The 25,442-nt window shown below is 34.2% G+C and overlaps 1 protein-coding gene across 3 annotated transcripts in view; it reads right to left on the reverse strand.

Moving 5' to 3' along the window:
- The window catches only part of INTS6 (integrator complex subunit 6), a 90,595-nt gene that overhangs the window by 51,529 nt on the left and 13,624 nt on the right, over positions 1-25,442 (reverse strand). For 2 of the 3 annotated variants that reach the window (XM_025874970.2, XM_025874971.2), the window contains exon 4: positions 17,441-17,530. In XM_025874970.2, coding sequence (XP_025730755.1) covers positions 17,441-17,530 — 90 coding nt within the window. Of the gene's footprint in view, positions 1-7,987; positions 8,127-17,440; positions 17,531-25,442 lie in introns of those variants that run through there. The other variant, XM_025874974.2, reaches the window with a different exon arrangement.

The following is a 25,442-nucleotide window of genomic DNA, read 5'->3' on the forward strand; positions in this document are numbered from 1 at the left end:
CTCCTTTCTGTAATGTGACAGAGAATAATAAAAACAGCAAAATTTCTTAAGCACTTACTATCTCATGTAATCATTAAAACAACCATGAGATATAGTTACTATTATCCCCATTTTAAAGTTGAGGCTTCAAACAAGAGAGAATTAGGTTACACCTGTAATTAGCTACAAAGCCAGAAATCCAACTTAGGTCTTTATAACATAAACACATTCTTTAACCAGTACATTTTAAATACCTACTTTAAATTTTAATTGGAAATACTAGTGTGAATTCACGACCTATTTTCTCTTTTGGGAGGAAAAAATGTATTTCCTAACTCTGTCCACGTTTAAAAGGCCTCAAAATAATGACGAATTCAATAGCCCACCTCTAAAACCCAGGTTATGAGCTCCATATACATATACCATTTCCTAATACACAGAACATGGTATGATTCCAGGTCTGGGGCAGAAACGCACAAAATAAACTTAGAACAAGCAGCATATTAGAAAGTTTCCAAAGCTTTTAAAATAAAATTAATTTCTTCACATTTTATTTCAGAAACTGCTCACTACTTCTTGAAATCTAATCTCTCTTCTTACCAATCAAAACCCCCAAATTTTAGCTAGACACATGGCCACCCAAGAAGAGGTTACATTTCCCCCTCTGCTTCACAGTAAGTGTGGACAAGTTCTGGTTGATGGGACTCCGACTGGAGCTGCCATATACAAGTTTTAGGTCATGCTCGTAATAGGTGGCTGCCGCCTGCCTTGTACATTCTTTACTCCTTCCCACAGGCTGAAACTCAGTTGTAGTGTTGAACTAGGTAGAGTATGTTGTAAAACCAGTATCAACCATTCAGATAAAAGTAAAGTCAAAGCGACAAAGTAGAAGGAACCTGGGGCCCAGGCAACAGTTTGGAGCAGGACCAAGCTACCTCCCAGACCACTAACCAATTCTGTCTCTGATGTGAGAGAAAAGGCTTTCCATCTTTTTAAGCCACTATTACTTTTGTCCAATTGCAACAGCCAAACCAATACCCTAAAAAATAAACTTGCCAGAAGATTTTCAGAATCCTTGAAGGTTCAACTAGATGCTCGTCAATTTGTTTTGCTCTGTGGCAGAAAATATGCATTCAAAGACGCACTATATATGCATTAAAGAAAGGTAGGGAAGCACACATTCTAAATCACACTAATTCTAAATGCCTTTGTAATTTAAGAAATAGAAAGTTGGCACCTCCAGGATCAAGTCCCCACTCTAGTGCCAATTACTCAGATTTGCTTAGATAATGTAGATGGGCAAAAGCTTCAAATAAAATGTTAACATTTCTGGTGAAACTGAGTATTTCTTAAATCTCCTTTCTGAAATGTAACACAGCCTTAACTCTTCCTCAGAACAAACAACAACAACAACAAACCTACATAACTAGGATCAGGCCCTTAGATTCATTTTGGTTTCCTCCTTCCTCATAAATTAAGAATAGTTCTAAGACTCAAGATTTAGTCCTTCAACTTCCTTTCTCTCCCTAAGGTTTTACCCTTCAACAATCATAATACTCAATTATTTTTCTGATTATTTCCAAGAACAGTTTAGAATCCCAAAATACCGAAACTGAAATTATCTGGTTGAGAAAAGGTATATGAAAGAAAGCTACCTATCCTAACATTTGCTGCTTGGGATTAAAGAACCAATGCACTCTGTTACAGCATCTTTATATTTCTTCCTAATATGAGAGGTTTGGTTTTTTTTTTTTTTTTTGAAGATTTTATTTATTTGACAGAGAGAGACATAGCGAGAGAGGGAACACAAGCAGGGGGAGTGGGAGAGGGAGAAGCAGGCTCCTGGCTGTGCAAGGAGCCCGATGTCGGGCTTGATCTCAGGACCCTGGGATCATGACCTGAGCCGAAGGCAGACACTTAATGACTGAGCCACCCAGGCGCCCCTATGAGAGTTTTGTTAAAAAGGAAAGGTTTACTAAATGCCACTAAATTGGTCATTTCAAAATGATTAATTTTATGTTATGTGAATTTCACCTCAATAAAACAATATACAAACCTTAGCAAAAGCCAAGCCCTTTACCAATCCAGTTAAACTCCAAGAAAAAACAACAAAGATGGAAGTAGGACAGAAAAGATAAATAATTAAGAATGATGATGATGATGGTGATTATAATGGATACAATTCAGAAGTCAGAACAGAGACACAGATTGGGGGGGGGGAATTGTTAAAGAAATAACTTAAAGGGTAGGAGTTTCCAAATTGAAGGGCCTGCCCGGAGGCCACCACAACATCTAGTGGAAGTGAGAGAAGTTAACAAGTAGGAGAATGAATATAAACTGGGTAAGAGTGATAAGAATTAAGCCCTAGAAATAGAAAGAAGAAAATGCAACTAAATGCCTAAAAGCTTTACAGAAGGTAGCATTTGACCAGTGTCTTAACAAATACTGAGTAGGTTCTAGGAAGAGAAAGGTGGGAAGAGGTAGTAGGAAGCATCCCAGAATTATGGAACAGGCACCAGTAAATAAGAGTGTGACGGAGTCAATGAACAACGGGGATACTTTGTCGTTGGTGGAGCACTCAGTTGCAGTGTAAACCAAATAAACCATGGGAAAAGTTGGGATGATATCATAAAGGGCCTTTTATATGCCCAGAAAGGGGAGTATAGATATCCCAAGGTAGGAAATAAAAGCAAAAGGGAGAATGCCTACGTAGCAACAAAACTCAGTAAAATAGAGGCAGGTGGGAGTGGGCAAAATGGGTGAAGGGGGTCAACAGGTACAAACTTCCAGTTATAAAATAAAGAAGTCATGGGGATGTCATGGACAGCATGGTGACTGCTGTTAATACTGAATTGCATATTTGAAAGTTGCTAACAGAGTAGTTCTTAAAAGTTCTCATCACAGGAAGAAAAATTTTCTGTGTAGTAATCAATGTTAACTAGACCTTATTGCAGGGATTTCATAATATATACAAAATATCAAATCATTATGTTGTACATCCAAAACTAATATGTTATATGTCAATTATATCTCAATAAAATATATACACGTCCCCCAGCAGCAGTGCTCTAACAGTGTAACACCATTTGCATGCCTAACAATTACTCAGGACCCTAAAGAGCTTTTGTTTATGTGGGTTATATCTATCTACTGATGCTTACCATATCAAAAATTAAAAGAAAGTTAAAAGATAATGGCTAACAAAACAAATTTTGGAAATCTGTGATGGAAGGAGCTATGGGAATAAATGAAATTGCCCAAAAGGAACATGGCAAATATAAAAGCCAAAAAACAAAAAACAAACAAACCAAAAAAAACCCCTAAGATTAAACTAATCACAGGGTTAAGGGGACAGTCATAAAGCAAGATCAAGGATTAAATGGAACCAAAAGCCAAATGAAAGCCAGGAGAGTGTAAACCCAGAAGCCACTTTTAAGAAAGAGTGTTCAATAATGCTGGCAAAAGCTCACAAAAGAGAAAAATTAAAAATCAATGACTGAATCTGAAAGATGATGAAGTCATTAGTGACCTTATTAAGAATGGCACAATCAGAAGCTAGATTGTAATAGATTAAGGAATAAAAAAGGAAGTAGGAAAGTCAAGGAGAATCAGAAATAATTTCTAAATTTGCTATGAAAGGAATAAGGAAGTTTAAGAAAGTCAGCAGAAAGGGAAATAGAAAAAGGATATGTAAAATATGAGTTTTTCATTTTTTTTTGGAATGGCTGAACCAGGGAGGCAGAGTTACACAACCATCACCGCTAATTTCAGAACATTTCCATCACCCAAAAGAGAAACCCCATTCACACTGGCATCAACTCTCACCCTTAACCCCTAGCAACCACTCTATGTTTCTGTTTCCATGGATTTGCCTATTTGGAGATTTCATATGAATGGAATTATGCAGTGACTGGCCTTTTGTATCTGGCTTATTTCACTTAGCATGTTTTTCAAGCTTTGGACATGTTGTAGTGTGTGTCAGAATTTCATTCCCTTTGAAGGCTAAGTAACATTCCATTGCGTGATACACCACATTTTGTTCATCCGTTCATCAGTTTCTACTTTTTAGTTATTATAAATAATGCTGATAAGACATTTTATGTGGATATATTATCGTTTCTGTTGGGTATATACCAAGAAGTGGAATTTGGGTGCCATTGGTCAACTCTATGTTCAACTTCTTGAGGAAGTGCCAAACTTTTTCCATAGTAGCTGCATCACTTTACATTCCCACCAGTAATGTATGAGGGGTTCTAGTTTCTCTACATTCTCACCAACATTTATTATTATCTATCTTTTTTTTTATTATAACCATTATAGTAGGTATAAAGTGGTATCCCATTATAAAGTGGTTTTGATTTGCATTTCCCTAATGACTCATGATGGTAAACATCTTTTCATGTGCTTAAAGGTCATTTGCATATCTTTAGAAAAATACCATTTCTAATCCATTGCCTATATTTTAATTGGGTTGTCTTTTTATTTTTGTGTTTTAACAGTTCTTTTTATATTCTGGATACTAGGCCCTTATGAGATATATGATTTACAAATATTTTCTCCTATTCCGTGTACAGTCTTTTCTTGATAGTATCCTTTAAATCACAAATATTTTTAATTTTGATGAAGTCAAATTTTTTCTAATTTTTCTTCAGATGTATTTCTACTGTCATATCTAAGAAACCACTGCCTAATCCAAAACCATGAGGTTTTAGTCTGTATGTTTCCTTCCAAGAGTTTCAACTCACAATTACACTGCCCATCCATTTTTATTTCATTTTTGTTTATGATATCAGGTAAGAGTCCAACTTCACTCTCTTGCATATAAGGATATTTAGTTGTCCACTACCACTTGTTGAAAACATTATTTTTTTCCCCATTAAATTCTTGGCTTCCCTGTTGAAAATCAAATGACCATAAATGTATGGGTTATTTCTGAACTCTCAATTTATCCACTGATCTAGATGTTTATCCTTATACAGTACTGTACGGTTTTTTGTTTTGTTTTTAAATCCCACACTAGAGTGTGAGGAGCAATAAACTTGAAGTAAAAATAAAAAACCAACAGACTAGTCCCAGCCATGCCTCTCAATTGAGAATCAGCTAGATTCATTTCTTCACTCACACAGAATTGGGAATTAAGTGAGATGTGAAATTACCCTGAAACAATAAAAAGTAACAAAATTAAGTCTTATTACTTATCTTCTCAATGCTTACATTCAAACTCATAAATTATTTTGGCAACCAAGAATAAAAGAAACAGTAAGAATCTGCCTCTAAGAAACAGCAGCTAGCGTATAGTAAAGCCCTCTATAAATTATTGTAATTAACCATTTTCCAATTGCTTTGTATTCTTTTCTTTTATTCTCAATGACTATTAAGATTATGGAAAACCAATTAATAAATTAAAATCATCATACTTCCAAGTTCTTTCTTTAGCAATTGTTTCCTTGAAAAAAAAAATCAAATACATGTCTCTTAGGCTATTTCTAGTTTTTTTATATTATCCAATACAAGCATTTAAGACAGTTCTCCTCATGATATTGAATAAGGAAAATTAAGAAATTATTAAACTCAGAGCGGATTCTATAAAATTTAATAATAATCTCATTTAGTTGGTAGTTCTTACAGTTCCTTAGTTATATGTATATCCTTTAAATTAAAAAAAAAGGTTTTTTGGTTCTAGTAGTTTAACAGCAAAATTGGTTGAGAAAAGAGCAACTAAATTACTTAGCAGTCAATGATATGAAAATAATTTCTTTCACAAAGTTTTACTCTAATAAATTTCAATGGTGAAGTCTATGTATTGAAAACTAATTATCCACCATAAAATTCACCCATTTTAAAAGTGCCCAATTATTTTTAGTAAATTTACAGAGTTGCACAACCATCACCACCATTTAGTTTTAGAACATTTCCAAACCTCAGAAAGATCCCTCATGCCCATTTGTAGTCAGTCCCCAGTCCACCCCAGGCAACCACTAATCTACTTTATGGACGATCCATAAAAATGGAATCATATAATACATGGTCTTTTGCATCTAGCATAATGTTTTGGAGGTTCATTCATATTAAAGCATGTCAGTAGTCCATTTCCTTTTATTGCTAAATAGTATTCCAAGTTTCTTTATTTTATATCAGGTATTAAACAACCCACAAACAATTTATCCTCTTTTACGAGGTTAAAAAAAAAAAAGTTGCCAAAATTACCTACTCCTTGTATATTCCACACTGTCGCTATCATCTTTCTAAAATCCAAATCTGATCACTTTCTCCTATACTAAAATCTCTTCAGTGGTTATTACCATCAACCTCTAATACAGTCTATATCCCCTGGCAAGGCATACACAAGGGGCCATGCCATCCATCCAGTCTCATTTCCTCCTTCTTTACTGAACATTCTGCAACTATCAGTACGGAGGTGTAGATGGTTCCCCATCTCTTCTTTCACTTTTATGCCTTTGCACTCATCTACTTCCCAACCTGAATTAATCTTTCGAAGTCCAACTTGAGACATTTCCTAGCACCAGCCGCACTTTCTCAGCAGCTTCTGCTGTGATCAGTTTACTTCTTATACCACGCCACAACTGTTTACCTCTCTCTTAGCAAACTCATGCTCCTAGTACCCAACCTTCTGCCTGAACATCACTGGTGTTCAGTATTTGTTCAATTAAACTGAATATATTCTGATCACTACCATTCTTCTGCTCACTTCATTAAGGAAGATCAACTGCACTCTAATAAAACTCATGGTGAAAAGGGCCTGAAAGTAGTCCAACACAATTCAAGGTCTAGGGCACTGATCTACAAAACAGGGTATACTTCAGGGGTCAGCAAACTATGGCCCAGCAGGCAAATCCAGCCCTTGGCTTGTTTTGGTAAATAAAATTTTATTGACAACAGCCACACTCATTCATTTAACACACTGTCCATGGCTGCTTCTGCCCTACAGCAGTGGAACGGAGTAGTTCTAACTAACCAGGTGAGCTGGAAAACCTACAATAATATTTACTGCCTGGCCCTTTAAGTCTGCAGACTCCTGGTATATACATCAGGATGTGAGGGAAGAAAGTTATCCGAACTTCCTTTAATTTTTTCATCTCATCTTTTAAAATTTCTATTTTTGTAGATGTTTTCTAATATTAATATACAGGTATGTGTGGGTATATAATTATACATATATAATATCTAAACATAAAAATGGGACAAAAATTGCGGATACTGCATGCCCATATTATATTTTTTTTCTAATACAGGAAGCTCAACAACAACAAGAAAAACAAAAATAAAACCTATTAAGTCTTAGGACAAATTTTAGAATTTACTTAAAAATTTGGCAACCAAGGTTATTACATGAACAACTGGGTTCTATAAGTGCTTCAAAGCACAGAGAAACAAGCCTAGAATTAAGCTTTTTCCAAAACAAAACATGATGCTCAAAACATCTCTAAAAACTCTTTTTATTGAGCTAAAAATGTTACTCAAATAATGCCTAATATTCAAGTTGAATGCAGTAAATAAACTGCTTCATCAAAGGTGGTTATGTTTTTTAAAAAATTATTATGACAAATCAAATGCAAATTTGTCCTTCAGAATCCTAAAGTTCAATTGCCTGATAAACAATCAATACATGATAAATATATAAACTAAGAGAATACCTCACTAGTTAATTTTTTTTAATCCATCTGTAGTTAATAATGCAATTCTGTAACCAAAATGTTCCTTAGCTATGAAAGTAAGCTGTTTCCCTTTAAGACAACCGATCCTAATCTAAGGTTCTGAAGGGCCCAGGAAATACCAAATTCCTCCCCTTACAGATCTTAATGTTAAGAGGTTATTAAGTTTCTAATAACTCAAAAGTTGGGGTCTGATCATCATCATCAACAAATTTATAAACTAATTTACCAAATGAACCTGGATTTGTCAGGTTAGGGTTATCATTCTATGTTGAATTATATTCTCCAACAAATAGTCACAGCCCCCAGAGAGAACTACACTCTACTCTGCTCACCTTTAAGGCTTTTTCTGAGGCCTTCCGAGATGACTAGCATCAGACTTTTGAGGAAGGCTAGCCATTAGACAAGGCTTTTCCCCACGATCTGACTGCTTGAAGTGACATCCAGGATCAGGTCGATCCTGTATCCAGGAATCATGACCCTCCCTGAGGCACCAGTCATCATGAGACAGTCAGTGCACTTTGGCACTTCTTGAAAACCACTGGGCTGCTCCTTTAGCTGAAAGGAAAAAAAACATCAAAACCACAACAAACAAAACAAAGGGGGAAAAATCAGTAATTCAACCTGAAAAGACAGAGCGTGGGGAAAAATAAACCAAAACAGCCTTGTCTAGATCAAAATGTAGCCTTGCCTTGATGTAAAGATCATACTTCCAGTCACTGCACAAAGTTTATTCCTATTAACACAAATCTAAAAATTTTTAAATCTATTTTATTACATCTGAAAAGAACGATTGAAAATGGAAGTTTACATTAAAAAAACTATTTATGGAATACAGCTAAATAACTATAATGAAGGTATTTATAAAAGACTAGCAGCCTATGGCTTATGTAAGTGTGCCTCACCAGGAGACCAAGTACTCAACTTTTTCATGCTCTCAAATTGTAATGTGACTTAGAGAGGCATAAAATATATCTAACAGGCTGACTTTAACTGAGTTTAACTGGCAGAAAACTGCTAATGCAGTTAAAGCTGATCTACAACTATTCTTAAATGACATACTAATGAACAGAAAAGAAATTGGGCTTGCATCCTCCTTAACTGACTTGACGCTAGTATAATGTGTCCCCACACACACAACGCTCTTGTCCCAGCATTCTGAATTTCAATGTTCATGCTAACTTGAACAATTTTAAATGTTCACATCACTATGGCCTTAAATTTAAAAACTTAAAAACCTGGTAAGTAATAAGATGACTTAAAGCCTATTTGTTTAATCTGCTTCAAAATAAAACTATCAACATCCAGAGATAAAATTCTGCTTATTTCTGTTTTTAAGTACAAAATACTTTTCCTAGGACATAATGTTAAAAGACAAAAAGTCTTTGAGCTATTGTTTTAAAAGTTGACTCATAATTCCTTTAAAACACTGGTACCCTAAAGATGATACTTTATCAAACAATTATTTTATATTCCTTTTTACTATGTATCTAATATCCCCATTTCAGTTAAAACTACCAACATCTACACAGATCTCAGATTGGAAACTTCAAAATACTACTAAACCGTCTTTCTCTTTTTTTACTTGTTTGAGAATATGATTAAAGCTACAAACCTCCGTCCCCCAGAAGATGTGCATAATTGCACAAACGGGCAATGTCTAGATTAAGTTTTCAGGGAATTCACAGAACCCTCTGAAGCTCAAGCCTGGACCCTGGTTCAGAACCCCTGTCAAACACTGCTTTTTCTTTTCTCCCACCTTACCATCTCTAAAGACCTGCCTAGTTTAGCATACCTATCAAATCTCTCACATTTCTGCCTTTCTGTCCAGCACTGGCTTAGTTTTAGACATCCTGGGTTTTTCCTGGATTATTCCACATAGTTTGTGAATTCTTCCCAGTTTACCATCTTTCAACCTATTTTCTTTCACCTTGCTTGCAGAGTTAAGCTTACTAATGCAAATCTGATCACGTAACTCGCCTGATTACCAAGCACCTTCACTACCTCCTCTGCAAATGTTAACAGAATGATGTCCATTCTCCTTAGGGTGGTTATCTTCCGGCCTCTACCTACATTTCAAGCAATCACTCCCCCTGCTTATGCTTTCCATACTCCACTCACGTAATTTATAGTCTCCCCATATACTGCTTTTATGACTTCATACTTTTGCACACTATTCCCTCTCCTCCTGAAATGTCATGGCTCAATTTCTTATTCATCTCTCAAAACTTATCTCCCCTGGTTATGCTCTCTCAAAAGCTTCTCTTTATTTCTGCCATGAGATTTATCTCATGAATACAAATGCTTATTTACTTGCCTATCTTCAAATATGTTTTCTAGGGGCAAGACCCTTGCTTAATTTCACCTTTGGTGTCCCCAGTACCTAGAACATAGTAGTACTAAATATAAATGTATTGTGTGCCATTATTCTTGTACACAACCAAAGTTACTATGCCTCACAAAAAAAAAAAAAGATTGATGAATTAATCTACAACATACTTTAAGAATTCAAAATCAAAACAATACATTACAGAAGGGTATTTCAGCGGGAACTCTCTAGAAAACAAGAATTAAGTGTAATGATCACCAATTCTTTTATAAATTGCCCTCATCTGGGTCAAGTATGTTCTGTGTATGTATATATGTGTGTGTGTGAATACATATAAAAATGTTTTTAAAAAAGAATACTAGTTATGGACATCCAAACCAGGAATTAATAAGCACAATAAGGGGGGCACCTGGGTGGCTCAGTCAGTTAAGCGTCGACTTTTGATTTCGGCTCAGGTCATGATCTCAGGGTTGTGAGATTCACCCCACCTCGGGCTCCGCGCTGGGCATGGAGCCTACTTAGACTTTCTCTCCCTCTCTCCACCCACCCCCACCACTCACTCTTTTTCAATCCCTTTCTCTTCAAAACAAAAAAAACACAATAAGGATAACAGAATACTATGCCGTCCTTTGGATAAAAACTTCTTAAGCCAAGGATAGCAAGCACATGACAAATAGTATGAATTAATTACTTCCCTTTTCTTACCCTCTCCCGCTCTGCCTCATCTCGTACTCAGGGCCAAAGAGTCCTCCTCAACTCAGCATACCATAAAAGCAATAAATACAGACTAACTGCAGTTGGCAAGAAGTTAGTATTTCAGGGCTATCCAATAATCGATTCTAAGTCATATCAAACACAGTATTCACAGAAGACCTATTGCATATTCCTTAGAAACCCATCCCCAAGTTTAATAATTCCAAAGGTTGTTTTATCGTACACAAAATATTTTGCTGGCATTGAAAGTAAAAAATCGTTGTTTTGCTACAGTTGTTCATTTTCAAATATATATTTTATAATTTAAAATATATATATTTAGAGTAACACTGTGTTCTAAAACTATGGTTTTCAAATCTGTGTATCAAAATCAACTGGGACATTTTCAAAAATACAGATTCCCAGGTCCCTGTCCAGATCAACTGAATTCCAGAATTAGAACTGAGCCATATATATTTTATAAAACACCCAAGATGATTTTGATGCAACCATCTAAAAACTAATGTTCTAAACATCATAGTAGTCTATATATGGAAGAGCTACAATCAGAAGAATAGAAACATTTCCAACTTACTGGTTCTGACAGGCTAATAAAGGAAGGGTGAAATTGCTTCAGTCTCTGAATAAAAACTACTTCAATATATCTTACCACAGAATTCTAGATAATAGATTAGTTATTGTAGCCATACAGCTTCATTAAAGAGTGGTCAGCTAGCATTTTTTAAAAAAATTATTCTATTGCAGTGTTTGGATAGGGGCAATCCTTAAAGAGTTTTTCTTTCCACATGACCTTAAAAAAAGATATATCCAATAATAGTATTGCAAATGTGTTGCTGAAATTCACTACAGGTTATTAAATTGAAATATTTCATCAACTTCATTATAATTTACATATTTTCAATATACTAATAATTGCAGATGTATACATTTCTATAGCACACCAGGAATTATAAATCCAGGTGTTGAGAGAACAGGGCCCCATGAATGGGTATAAAATAGTAAATGCAAATGATCTGCAACCAACAAATTTCTTATTAAATGTTTTGGAAAGTTGAGTTGACAGAAACTAACATATACAGTAATGTGGTACATATGTACAGAACATTTAACCACAAATTAGTAAGACAGGAGCTGATCTTGACATTGCTACTGAGCCCCTGGTAATATCAATATGAAAAGGCCCCACTGCTAAGGGATAAACATGACAACTCAAAAATGCATTTACACACAGATCTGTTTGATACTCTATCATACTATGATGACATTCCTCAAGATTCCTTAGAGGTCTTTTTAAAAAAAGAATAAAGAAAGAAAAAGTTACTCCAAAATTCTAAGTGTACTGGGAAAAAAACTTTTAAATATGCATTTAAAAGTCTTGAGTGACACAATTAAAATAGTTTTGACAGCTTTTGACACATATTTTTAGTGACTTTACTAAAACAAAAACATTTTATGGAGGGAGAGATGAGGTTCTGAATTATTTCAGGTACTAGAAACAGAACTCAAAAAAAATTTGGATTGCCTTGATCATACAGATCGCAAAGAGTTAAATATAAACTATAATTATAGGTCCTACAGATTATCCTTATAAAAGGTAAAACCATTTACACTGCAAAGAATGATCCAGAAAAATCACTAGTACCAATCCACATCTCAAAGACTGACAAGACTTCTGCATCAATTTTAAGAACTGAAAAGTTGAAAGCTAAGACCCTAATCTGTAGCCACTTGAACACATAGCTGAGATTACTCCCACACTTTCTTTCTACAAACGCATGCCCTTTCTGAATATTTGCCAAGAGAATCGCTTCTCAGCCTTTTGGCTAAGATCAAGTGTGAATATTTGCCAAGAAGTTATAAAAGTAGTTGTCCTAATCTGTCTTAAAAGGCTGGGAAAGCTCATAAGAAGGCAAAACTTTCATTGTCAAAAGCCAACATTTTATTTTTTACTGCAAATATCTTCTCCAAAATGTTAACCTCCAGGGCAATCATAACACTGATAAAGAGATGCAGAAACATTCTTCAGCATATAGAAATCTCAATATTTGAAAGATAATACTACAACTAGCACTTTCAAGGAAGAGAAAAATAACTGCTACACTACCCTGGAATGTCATTCATCGCCAAGAAGGTACTGGCAGGATCTCTTCTGGCTACTTTATTGAGCAATATAGTTAGCCATGTGTTCCTGGAATCACAGTAAGAATAGTTTTCCATTGCAAAACAGTGCTAGAGAGGATCTTTGCAGAGAATTAAAACAAGAAAAATTTTTTTCAGTAACTCTAATTACAATTTTTTGATTCTACCAAAACATCTGATACATCAGTAAGACATGATGAATGGTACTGTGAGTAATTGGCCATAGTGCACTATCAACATCAAGGACTACTACTATGAGGGTAAGCAATGTAATTTTCTTGTGTATCAGAATTCAAAGTCCCATCCAACTCACACCTCAAATGTGAAAATACTGCAAACCACCAGTTTTATCAAATAACTACATTTAAAAAGAAAAAAAAAGCGGGAAAAATACACACATACTCTTCCAACACAGCACACCAAAAGTCCTACAGTTATCCAAAAATACAACACTAGAAACAAATTCATGACAACTCAAGACAATTGCCTGGACTTTCATTAAATGAAGCCAAAAAAGATAATTAAAGTCATGAAATAAGGTACAAAAATGATAATACAGCTCAAGATTTTTGCCTCCAATACAAGGCTATTATTCTCCTACCTCCTAACACACTGCTAAGTGATGAGCTGTCACAGAGGAAATGGTACCCCTATCTTATTTTGACAAATAAGTTATAAGAAATTGGGTCATTCTGTCCTGAACAGACTTAGCCAGGTCAAGAGACAATATGGCACCAAGTTTTTCCATGAACTATTTTCTAGGCTCAAAACAATTTTATACCAAGCTTCTTTATAAATTTCACAGATACAGGCTAAGAGCCACATCCTAATACTAAGTCATCCACAAGTCCTTGAATTTAATCAAAATTAAAATGACCATAAAAATTCACATTACACAGGATTTGACACATACACAAAACAGGTAATATTAACCCTCCCCTCCCTCTTCAGTGCTCCCATACACTTAGTATATATCTCTATATTATCATTTATAAAACCATTTAATAGTCAATCTCCCTGTTAAGACTATGAACTTAAGAACCAGAAATCTACCCTATTCATCTTTGTTATCCTCATTGACTAGAAATAAATGCCCTGGTCATAACAGTCATTCAGTGAATACTGAGTGAACAAGAACATAACACTTACATAACAACTGTATAGAAAGCGGAAGTAGACAAATAGGAAATCAGGTAAATAGAAGATAAATTTTAAGACAACAAAAAAACAGAATCAAATATAGAGGCCATGAGATACAACGAGGAAAAAAGCACTGGTCTGGAGGTGGTGGGATCTCTTTGGAATTCACATCAATTCTAATCAAGATTTTGGCAATAAAAAACACTATAACCTTAAGCAAATCACTTTCCTCCCTGGATCTCAATATCCTCATTTGTAAAATAAAAAGTAAGACTACCTGAGTTCTATGTTGCCTTATGTGCCATAAGGATGATTATAAAGCAGCAGAAACATGTATTCCTGAAAAACATCACCAACAGATCAGATATAATACCCCATGTGAGTTAGTATAACTCTTAAGCAAAGGATATCATTCAGGTAGGATGCACAATTCCATAAATATTAGTAACAGATCACATCAATAGCAGCCAGGGCCAATCAAAAATTATATACATACAAACCTAATGTGGAAATCACTGATATATTCACTCATTCAATAAATCTAAAAAAGAATCAAGTTTTGCCAAAGGCAAAGGTTAAGAGATCTGAAGAGAAAGAGACAAAATGCAAAATTCTGTTTGTTATTCCCTAGAAATAATGACAACATAGAGCATATGTAGCATGCATGTGCACACATACATACATACAAAAGAGCAAAACAAAAAGCATCTTTACGCTTTTTATGATTTGAAAGGCTCCTTATAATGAATCACATAATTTAATTATTTGGGCTAGAACAGACCAACAGTTCCCAATATTTTAGCAAAAAGTAAGCTTCAATTATATGCACATCTGGGGTACATTCTATCTGCCCCACAAGAGAAGTCCTGTTGGGATATTAAGAACCAAATATGCAAAGGATCAAAGACATTCTTAACCTTGAAAACCAAAACAACTCACAGACCTTTCAACTACATTACCATAATAAACTTTTAACCTTAAAACAAATGAATCTTCCTCCTCAGATAATAATAAATTTTCATCTTGAAATCTATCAGACTCAATATAGTAATATCTATAATCAATATTTTTTAATATAAGCTCTGTTCCTAGGCTATCATAGAAGACTAAGAGAACTAAAAGGTTAAGATGCTTTCCCCAAGAAAATCCCAATCTTTCTTACTTACTTGCAATCTTACTTAGTTACAGATCACTGTAAGCACATAGTCCCACTTCTCCAATATCCCTCCCAAAACCCCGGGAAGAAAGGTGAACAATTCCAATATCCATTTACATTTCAAAATATGTTTAAAAGTTAAAGGAGTTCCTACAAGACAAATATTACAAACAAAACAGATCCAGATATATGGGAAGAAAATATACTGTACCCCAAAGAGCATTTCTACAAAGGCAGCAAGACAAAGCACCCTGAATGAATAATCTCACATGTAGGAATATCTTACAACAAAAAATAGAATATTTTTTCAGTCGTCATAACTACAAATTAGAATCATTAAGGGTAAAAAAATAAAACAAACCATCAAAAGACTTCATTTATACAAAATAAAGTTGAAGAAATTAATTATTATGTGTTCTAGCAATAATACTTTATCAATACCTCAATCTTCCTGTCAAATTTTTCAAAAGGAAGGTAAAGTGGGAAAAATCAACTTCAAAGTTTCAAATTTAAACGTAAGCAACATTTCTACTGCTTGTTCATATATATATAATTAATGTCTATCTGTTCCTGATAGTGGCAGGACATAATTAGCTATACATGTCAACCTAGTTCAAGAAAGTCCAGAAACCCCTTAGGTTCAGCTATATAGCATTCCAATGCTATTAATTATGTATAGATTATTAATTATTTAATTATGAATTTTGATCTACATAAATTTTTCAGCTCTATCTCCTTGAATTAAACCCTAAATTCCCTTTAAAATCAATTGCTCAAACAAAACAATTCTGGTTCTCTTCCAACAAATCAAGATCAGGTAATTAACAACTCTACTGGTTCCACTGCTTCACGAAAGAACAATATTATGCTCATTTCTTTACAGCCTAGCAAGCACTTTGACACACATTATTTCATTTCAGTCTTCCAACAATCCTATGAGGTAAGGCAAGAATTACCATTTTATTTCATGGATAAGGAAAGATATTTGGATAAGTTAGGTAACTGGTACAAAGTTCACTGCTAGAAAGGAGGTGAACAAAGACCAGAACGCACATGTCCTGACTCCATGTCCAAGTAACATTCCACCACATCACACAAATGAAAGCCTTTCTAAAAATCACTGAACTTAAAAACTATACTTTTCCTACTTAATCAAACCCTTTGTAAATATAAGAATTAAGATTCTAAAGCAAATGCAAACAGTAAAAAGGGTAGTCTAAACCACCTCCTATCTATATAAACATATTATGAAAAACAAATACAGTTGATCCTTCAACAACTTGGGTTTGAACTGCACAGGTCCACTTATATGCAGATTTTTTTTCAATAGAGTACTATAAATGTATTCTCTTTTCCTTATGATTTTCCTAACAACTTTTCTCTAACTTACTTTATTGTAAGAATACAGTATATAAAGCATATAACATACAAAATATGTATTGACTGTTCATGCTGTTGGTAAAGCTTCCCATCAATAGCAGCCTAGTTGTAGTTAAGTCTTGGGACAGTCAAAAGCTATACACAAATTTTCAACTGCAATGGCACCCCTTACCCCCACAGAGTTCAAGGGTCAACTGTATAAGGCTCAAGAGCAGTTCAAATACTACAGTAAAAAGAGCCTGAAGTTAAAATAAATCTATTATATTCACCCTACCACACCACACACAACCAACTCTGCATAATGCATACTAGCAAAGAATAGGTGAGGTTAGCTAGATATTATTTACTATAATGACTTGAAAAAAATTGTCTAAAAACCTTCACTCTTCCTAGTCTTAACCTTCTCTGGTTAAGGTTAACCTTAACCTTAAACATCCTCTGGTCAAATTAAAATATGTTGGATGTAACCTCTAGATTTCAAATGCATAGTAGCATCCAAATGTTACAGAAGACTTTGCTCCAGTCTAGTCTAGGAGTCTCCACAGTAGAGTGACAATCCACTGAAATATGGGAATTATTAGAGCACTGTGCCCATTTTTTTCAACCTAAAAATAAGATTTCCTTTTCACTAAATAATGTACTATATGAACTGACACTACCACCCTGACATAAACTCAAAAATACACATATAATTGGAAATTGGGGGTAGGCTCAAAAGTTTTTCACAGAAGGGATTCCTATTCAAGAAAATCTGGAGATCACTGCTACAAACAGAGAAGTAGGTAAGTCGGAGAAGACAAGTTGACTCTCAACTGCATCAAATAATCGATTCTATTTAAGGTGTTCAATATCCTACAGTACATACATACACAAAAATAACAATTTTTCATCTGCAACTGCATAATCTATGCTGATAGGAATATAACTTACCTCATCCTGGACTCCACTGGTAGTAGTCAGCTTGCTCCCATCAGTAATTGTAATAATTATTGCTGGCTCCAAGAAAAAAGGGTTTCGTCCCTAAAGTCAAAAAATACATCAATCATATTAAGGTCTAGACATCAGCTCAATTTTTCTGAGTAAAAAGTCAATTCTTAGAACACTGTATATAAATCCACCTTTCTTGTCAAGTTCTATGCATTGTATATACTTTTGTACATTAAAAAAAGGCTCTGAAAGAAACATACACTAAACAGAAGTCAACGTAAAGGAATGGGGTTAGGTAGAGGAAAAGATTTTTCACTTCTTTCTACATTTTTGTATTGTTTTAATTTTTATGGTGAGCATTTATATTTATGTAACTAGCTAAAAGTACTCAATTTTTTATAGGGACCCTACAGTTCAATTCATATTGAGATATTAAAAATTAAAATAGACAATATTTTTCTGAGAAGCTTCTTAGAGAGAAAGGCAAAATAGTAGGAGAACATTACAAGGAAATATAATTTATGCTTGTAATCAAAGTGTCTAACCAAGTGACTGGGGATATATGGATGGAAGAGCTCTAAAATCCAATCCATGGGAACACTAGGGCTGCTCTAAGCTTAGCAAAAATTAATGAGAGTCCAATTTGAAAAATTAAAAAGGATGGTTACTTAAACTGCTTGGCAAGAGAAGGTACAAAAACAACAGAAGGAAAAGACAATGGAAGACAGTGGCACAAAACTCACTGCTCTATACATAGGGTGAAATAACTTCAATAACTTCCATTCAAATCTCTGGCTAAGTTACTCTGAGTACTATGGTCAATTCTAGGGGATGCATTTTGTGAGAGAATTAGATAAACATAAGCTTATCTTTTACGTATAAATGGCTCTCACTTAAGATATTAAGCGCATTCATTAAGCACATTTAAGACAAAATTATGACCAAAGGATAAAGTTCAAGAGGGTAAACCTTGTGTTTGAAATCAAAGGTATCAAACTCTCTGCTACTAACACTGTTCAAGAAAGGACAGAATGAAGTTTTGCTGAATATGTCGCAGAACAGCATATGACAAATTTTAATGTGCATATGGATCACTTGGAAATCTTGTTAAAATGCAGGTTCTAATTCAGCAAGTCTGGGATGAAGACTAAGGTTCCACATTTCTAACAAGGTTGTAGTCTAGGAGATGCTAATGTCTATAGACCATATCTGAAATAGCAAGGATGTAGAAGGGTTATATACATGTAATACTCTATGGTTCAGTAAACTTCCCTTACATTTATATAACTCTCCATCACTAGCATATTACAGCACATACTTTGTTAAATGCATTTACAAACACTTTTCACATACACAAACTGTGATTACAACTAATTTTCATAAAGTGGGAGCGGAGATTTGGTAGTTGAAAACTTCTTGATCAAGTTACACAACTTGTAGGTAGCATATACATTTTTCAAACTGGTGTCCAGGAGATAACCATCCCAGATGGAGAAAACATCCTCTGGTCAAATTAAAGTATGTTGGATGTAACCTCTAGATTTCAAATGCATAGTAGCATCCAAATGTTACAGAAGACTTGCAGGGGGAAAAAAACCATGAATTTACTTTTCCTCCTTCTCTACAACATTCACGGTAAATGGAACATATTTTTGAAACATTATACTGTCATATCATGCATCTCCAACATAATAATAAATTCTATGCAGGTCTTCTCATGGACCTAGAGATATGCAATGTTCATTCTAACCTCTGAGTTTCGAGCGGCTCCCTCAAATAAAATGTCTTTTCTTTTCGCTGCCCACAGCCCATCCAATTCCTAATCATTCTTCAAGACCAAATTAAAGTCCTCATCTTTTTCCATGAAGCCTTCCCTGATTAGCCTGCCCTTAAAAAATTAGTTCTTCCTCATCAAATTCTAATAGTGGCAACTTTCAGACTCAATAAAAATACAGATACAGTAGAATATTTCTTCAAATAAAGTTGGATTTGGAGTGGTTTCATGGAGTGCATTTTGAATACTACTCCCAAAGCATTTATCCTCTCCAAATTATTTTTAACTTAATACATAACACCTTGCACAACAATGTGAATATACTCAACACTACTGAATACACTCAAAAATGGTTAAGATGGTAAACTGTCATGTGTTTTTACTACAGTTCTTTAAAAATACACCATCTTGTATTGTTTGCTATGGTTTCAGGTGTTTGAATCAACTGAAGGCAAGGATCATGTTATGTTTCTTCCTCAGCACTGAGCACAAAATACCTGAGCATTGGGCACTTAAATACTCCCTGATTCACCAACTGTAGTTTAATACAAAACTACCCAAGTTCATGGAACCATTTAGAATTACTCAAACTTCAACAAGCTTTGAAAGAAATATAGATGTGTTACCTTTACCTCAATACAAATACCTTCTCTAACTTATGAATTTGCTCATGAATTTGCTAGGATACAAGGATACATTACCTGCCTTCTATATCTGTCTTGCCATCTGCTAATCATTTATTCATGTTTGTCATTCAAATATTTACTGAGTGGCTACCATATATCAGGCACTGGGTTAGGTGCTTGATACATAATCACCAACCTCACAAATAATAAATACATTTAACAAAAACTTTCTTCTGGTCTCTACAAATTCCACTGCAGATCAAAAATTGGCAAAGGGAGATAAAAAAGACCAAGATGTTCTCATATCTTCAGTATTACTGTATCTTGCTTCCACCCTTAAGCTAAAACTACTCTGTATAACTTGCTGCCTTTCAAAAAACAAATCAGTAAATCTCTTAAAGCCACAACATGAACCAAATACTTGCAACAGTGTTTCTGTATCACCTGTACATTTTTTTTTTTAAAGGTTTTATTTATCCGACAGTGAGAGACACAGCGAGAGAGGGAACACAAGTAGGAGGAGTGGGAGAGGGAGAAGCAGGCTTCCCGCGGAGCAGGGAGCCCGATGCGGGGCTCGATCCCAGGACCCTGGGATCATGACCTGAGCCGAAGGCAGACGCTTAACGACTGAGCCACCCAGGCGCCCCTCACCTGTACATTTTAACCTAACTAAAATTTTCTTCCATATTTCCTGAATGAAAGTGTGACATCCATCAATTCTTATTCCTATGTAAGCACATTGAGAATTATCCTCCAGAGGCCAGAAAGTTAGTCATATCTATAATCAAAGAACAATGATCTATGATGTATTAGGAACTTTATGGATGGGTGGCTTAGTAGGTTAAGAGTCTGCCTTCGGCTCAGGTCATGATCCCACGGTCCTGGGATGGAGTCCAACATCAGGGCCCCTGGTCAGCGGGAAGTCTGCTTCTCCCTCTCCCCCCACCTGCCACTTTCCCTGCTTACACGCACACACACTCTCCCTCTGTCAAATAATTTAATTTTAAAAGAAAAAAGAACTTTATGATGATGTCCATCCAAAAACTATTACTTTCTTAAGGACTGTAATATCTAAAAATCAAGTTAAAATGAATTAAAATTTAGCCAAGTCTTTGAGGTATTAAAAATAAGCTAAATTCGAACATCAAAATAAAAGTTACTTTTTCCTTGACAACAAGCTTTTAGTTGAAACTTTACTAGAGTCATACATATAATACTTTCCACAGAGGCTAGGCCTGAAATTACTAGAATAATCAGGTACTTGATAATAAAAATAAAGCAGTTGTACTATCTCATTTAACTCTAAAAACTTGGTGAGGTAAAATATTCACTGACATTAAATAGTATAATCCAAAGTCACCCAGCTGGTAACTGGCACAGCCAAAACCTTATTCCAACTCTAAATATCATCATCTGAAAGTCCTGTTGGTAGCAACTAAATTCTCTTGGATACAGTTCTACACCAACCTGGACTGTGCCATATTCACACAACAATGAATGGTGTTACAATCAGTTTGGTTTTATTTAATATATTCTATCTACAACAAAATTAACTAGAGGAGAACTACTCCTTTCCTTAGTTTCCTGTTGTTTTGTAATGTCTTACCCACCAACTTTTCTATATATAAATCAATACAACTCCCCCCAACAAAAACACTGAAGCAAAATGCAATATATATCGACATCTACTTTTGAAAACTAAATAATTTCAGCCAACTTTCAATAAGCATATATACGAAACCAAGATAAAACATTAAGTTCTTTAATGGCTTTAAATTTTGGAAAAATCAGACAGAGATCAAAGGTAGAGAAAAGTAAAGAAAAATATGACCATCCTCATTCCACCTATTTGTTTAACCCTAACATGCCTAAGATCCCTTCCTCTCTGACATGAGTTTAGTCAAGAATCACACTAAGAAAAGCAATAGGAGTATGTTAATTAAAAAAAAAATCACACTAAGAAAAGCAATAGGATTAGTCATGATAAAAATTAGAATAATGACTTAATGAGTGTATATACAAAAGGGCATTTTTTATTTCTTCAGGAACAAATTATTCCTACCTCTATATATAAATGTTAGAATTAATAATTTAAGCGTAAATTTTTAAATCACCTGCAGAAAATGATCCGATGATGTTGCTCCAACAAAGTTTTCTCCTCCCCTGCCTTTGGTACAAGTGCACTTATTCTTGGCAGAAGCACAAGAAATAATTGACATCTTTCTCTCACAACAATTTTACCCAAGAAATTAAAACACATTTCTGGTTGTCTACCAGTATCACAAAATTTTCTCATGTTTTATAAAGAATAATTTAACATTTCAAAGATCTAAAAGTTGTGATTTAATCATTGCAATATAATGCCCCTAGCCATTTGGTGCCAAGTCAACATAGTTTAATAATTCCCAAATCTTTATATTTTAAGAATAAATACGGTACATTTTTATTCTTAGCAAGGATGTTTATAAAGTCGTTCAATTTGGGGATGACTGTCCATATTAGAATATCCCTCAAAATTCACCTTGATCATAAAGTTATAAACAGCCTCTATCTTAGTTATAAAATCTCTCCACAAAATAATATTAAGGCTCTGCTATGACAAAGGCAACCAGTAGAGGGACTAAAAGTTTACTTTTGTCATTAGCAGAATTGAAATCAGATGGTTCTCTCAGAGCTGTGGCTCTTTGGCAAAAAGAAATCTAAACATGTCCCTTGAGAATATAGCACAAGGTATAATATTCTACCTCTACAGCTATTTATTAATGGAAATCTTGTCATTTAGAAAACTGATTTATAAAAAAAGAAAGAAAAGAAAATTGACTTTAATGCTGGCCAAAAATTTTTTCAAGTAAAATTTTTGCTAAAGATAAAATAAAGCAAAAATGTTCTCTCAATAATTTAATATTATCATGGTATTAAACAAAACAATTAAGGTATAAAAATCTCAATAAGGAAATTTAAAGAATTAAAGTAAGTAGATCTTATCTGCTAGCATCTATTTCATTTTTGCAAAAAAAAAGTTTTTGAAAATTTTTAAATTTTCCAAAAAGTTTTGAAAATATAAAAGGCTAATTTTCCCCCAAATACAAACTAACCTGGTTCTCAGAATCAGTATTTTTACTTTTACCCAATTAATTTAAAATGTAGTAGGGGGAGAGGTACAGGAATTTTACTGTACCCTTAAACGGGTCTTAACTATTATCTTCTGAAGCAAAAGCAAGGCATCCCTGAGCATTCAGTAATACCTTCTGTGGCTACCTCTGCTGTAGTACCAACAGGCTCATTTTCTTTCAGTGCCATCATGTTACCGGTCCTTAGAACACCCTCATAAGGATAGCCAAGCGCCTGTCAAAGCTACTTTTCCCATGGGCTAAAGGGAAAATGTGCACCCACGGTCAGCCCTCCAGCTCTCCTGTGTTGGGATCTTCAGCTAACCGACAGCTACTCTTGCCTAGTTATTTTGCCATATTCCAGGAAATGTACAGCCAAAAGAAATCAACAAAAGTGATGTTAAGATATATAACATCTTAAACAACTAGGCTAAAAGTTATCACCTAACAAGAAAATAAAAAACTTCCAGAAATAGCCTGTGCTTTTTTACAACCTAAAACTTCAAGTTAAGTAACACCAAAAACAAGCAAATATGTTAAAAGAAGGAAAGAGTTCCCTGGAGAAATAAGTACTACATTAGTAAAGGTTCTCATGCATACACTGGACAAGGACTAACTAGGGCTGCTTTAAAAAATTTTTGTAATGACGCTTAAGTTGCTAAACTAGATCTTTAGGTCTCCTATTTACATCTTTGCAAAATCTACATAAATAAAAACATGAAGCTGGAATCATCTATCCTATTTTCCTCTATTACCATATCTAATAAAGAGATAACAATGCATGTACCTCTAAAACACGACAAACCACTTCATTTTCATTTAGAAATTTTGACACTCTATATATAATGTCAAAATTCAGATTCTATAGAGAAAACAGAAAATATAGAAAGAAAATATAGAAACATTAAGGATTAATATTTACCTACTTTAAGCTTCTTTCTAAAAGAAAAGTAGCTTAGGATGCAATTCACATCCAAAAACTTCTTAGTCATAATACTGATAATAAACACAATTACAACTATATACAACTGAGAAGCTTTTAATACATACTTCATAACACAAGTCAACTGGTCTAAATTACATTTAGTTCAGTACTGCTCAACTTCAGACAACTGCACACCACAACCAGAATTTTTTCAATATCTGCTTATTACCTGTACTAATATTTATATACTTATTATTTTTCCTTAAGTCAGTTCCATTTTTTATTTTTGCCTCAAACTATAGCAATAAGATTTATGAAATCATAGTTTTGATGTGCTAATTATATCTTCTATTCAATAATTCATTAATATGATATAGCTTTTTTTAAAAGGTTCATTACAGGGATGAATACACAACTGGTTAAACATTCCAAACAAAATATAATAATTATTTAAGTCAATAAAGGCCTGATAGGCTTACATTTAAATCAATATTCCAAGGCCAGAATTGTAATTTTATGTTTGTTTTAGAATTCATTAAGATTATTACATAAAATGGCATAAATGAGTCTTTTGATGAAAAAAGTCTAAAATATTCATCTTAGGAAATTAGTGCTTGTAAAATACTATTTTTGGATACATAGAAAAGATCTCTGAAAGATACATAACAAACTGATTAACCATGGCTGCCTCTGAAGAATGGAAGTAAGCAACGGTATAACTAACTTTCTTTAATACTTGAACTTTTTAACCATGTGCATTTATTACATACTCAAAACAAGTACTCTTCAAAATTAAAATGTGCTTAGTATCCAAAAATAAAACTTTAAAAATCTGCTAGTATATAAAAACCTACCATTTTAGAATATATTAAGGTCTAGAACTATAGAAAAACATGTTAAAATTCCACATTAAAAGATATATATTTTTAGTTTCAAGTAATTCCATTATACAATTGTGTACCGATACAGTTCCTTTACCTAACCATGTAATTCCTTATGTTAAAAATATTAACAGCATTAAAAACAGATGAAATAAGACTTAAGCAAAAGTGGCGGTGGGGGGGGCCTGGGTGGCTCAGTCGTTAAGCGTCTGCCTTCAGCTCAGGTCATGATCCCAGGGTCCTTGGATCGAGCCCACATCAGGCCCCCTGCATTAGGCTCCCTGATCCAGGGGAAGTCTGCTTCTCCCTCCCCTACTCCCCCTGCTTGTGTTCCCTCTCTCGCTGTGTCTCTCTGTCAAATAAATAAAATCTTAAAAAAAAAAGTAGGGGGAATTCCATATATTTACTTTAATAAAATGACTAAGGAGCAATATCCTGGAATTTGATTTAAATAATAAACCAAACAGTAACCATATAAGAAATACTGTAAGAACTGCAGAATAGCATGACTTTATGAATATAATTAATCTTAAGGAAACTCAATAACATAAAGGGCTAAGAATTACTGCATCAAAAGTAATATAAATTCAATATATTTGAAGTATTAAATATTTAATAATTTCACAGAATTTAAGTTTTACATTTGAACAGGAGTCTAAAGTTTGAATAAGAGTATCCTAACAAATAAA

The sequence above is a fragment of the Callorhinus ursinus genome, unplaced genomic scaffold (genome assembly GCF_003265705.2).
Source record: "Callorhinus ursinus isolate GAN/ISIS: 27379988/994484 unplaced genomic scaffold, GSC_fseal_2.0 scaffold7, whole genome shotgun sequence".
Lineage (NCBI taxonomy): Eukaryota > Metazoa > Chordata > Mammalia > Carnivora > Otariidae > Callorhinus > Callorhinus ursinus.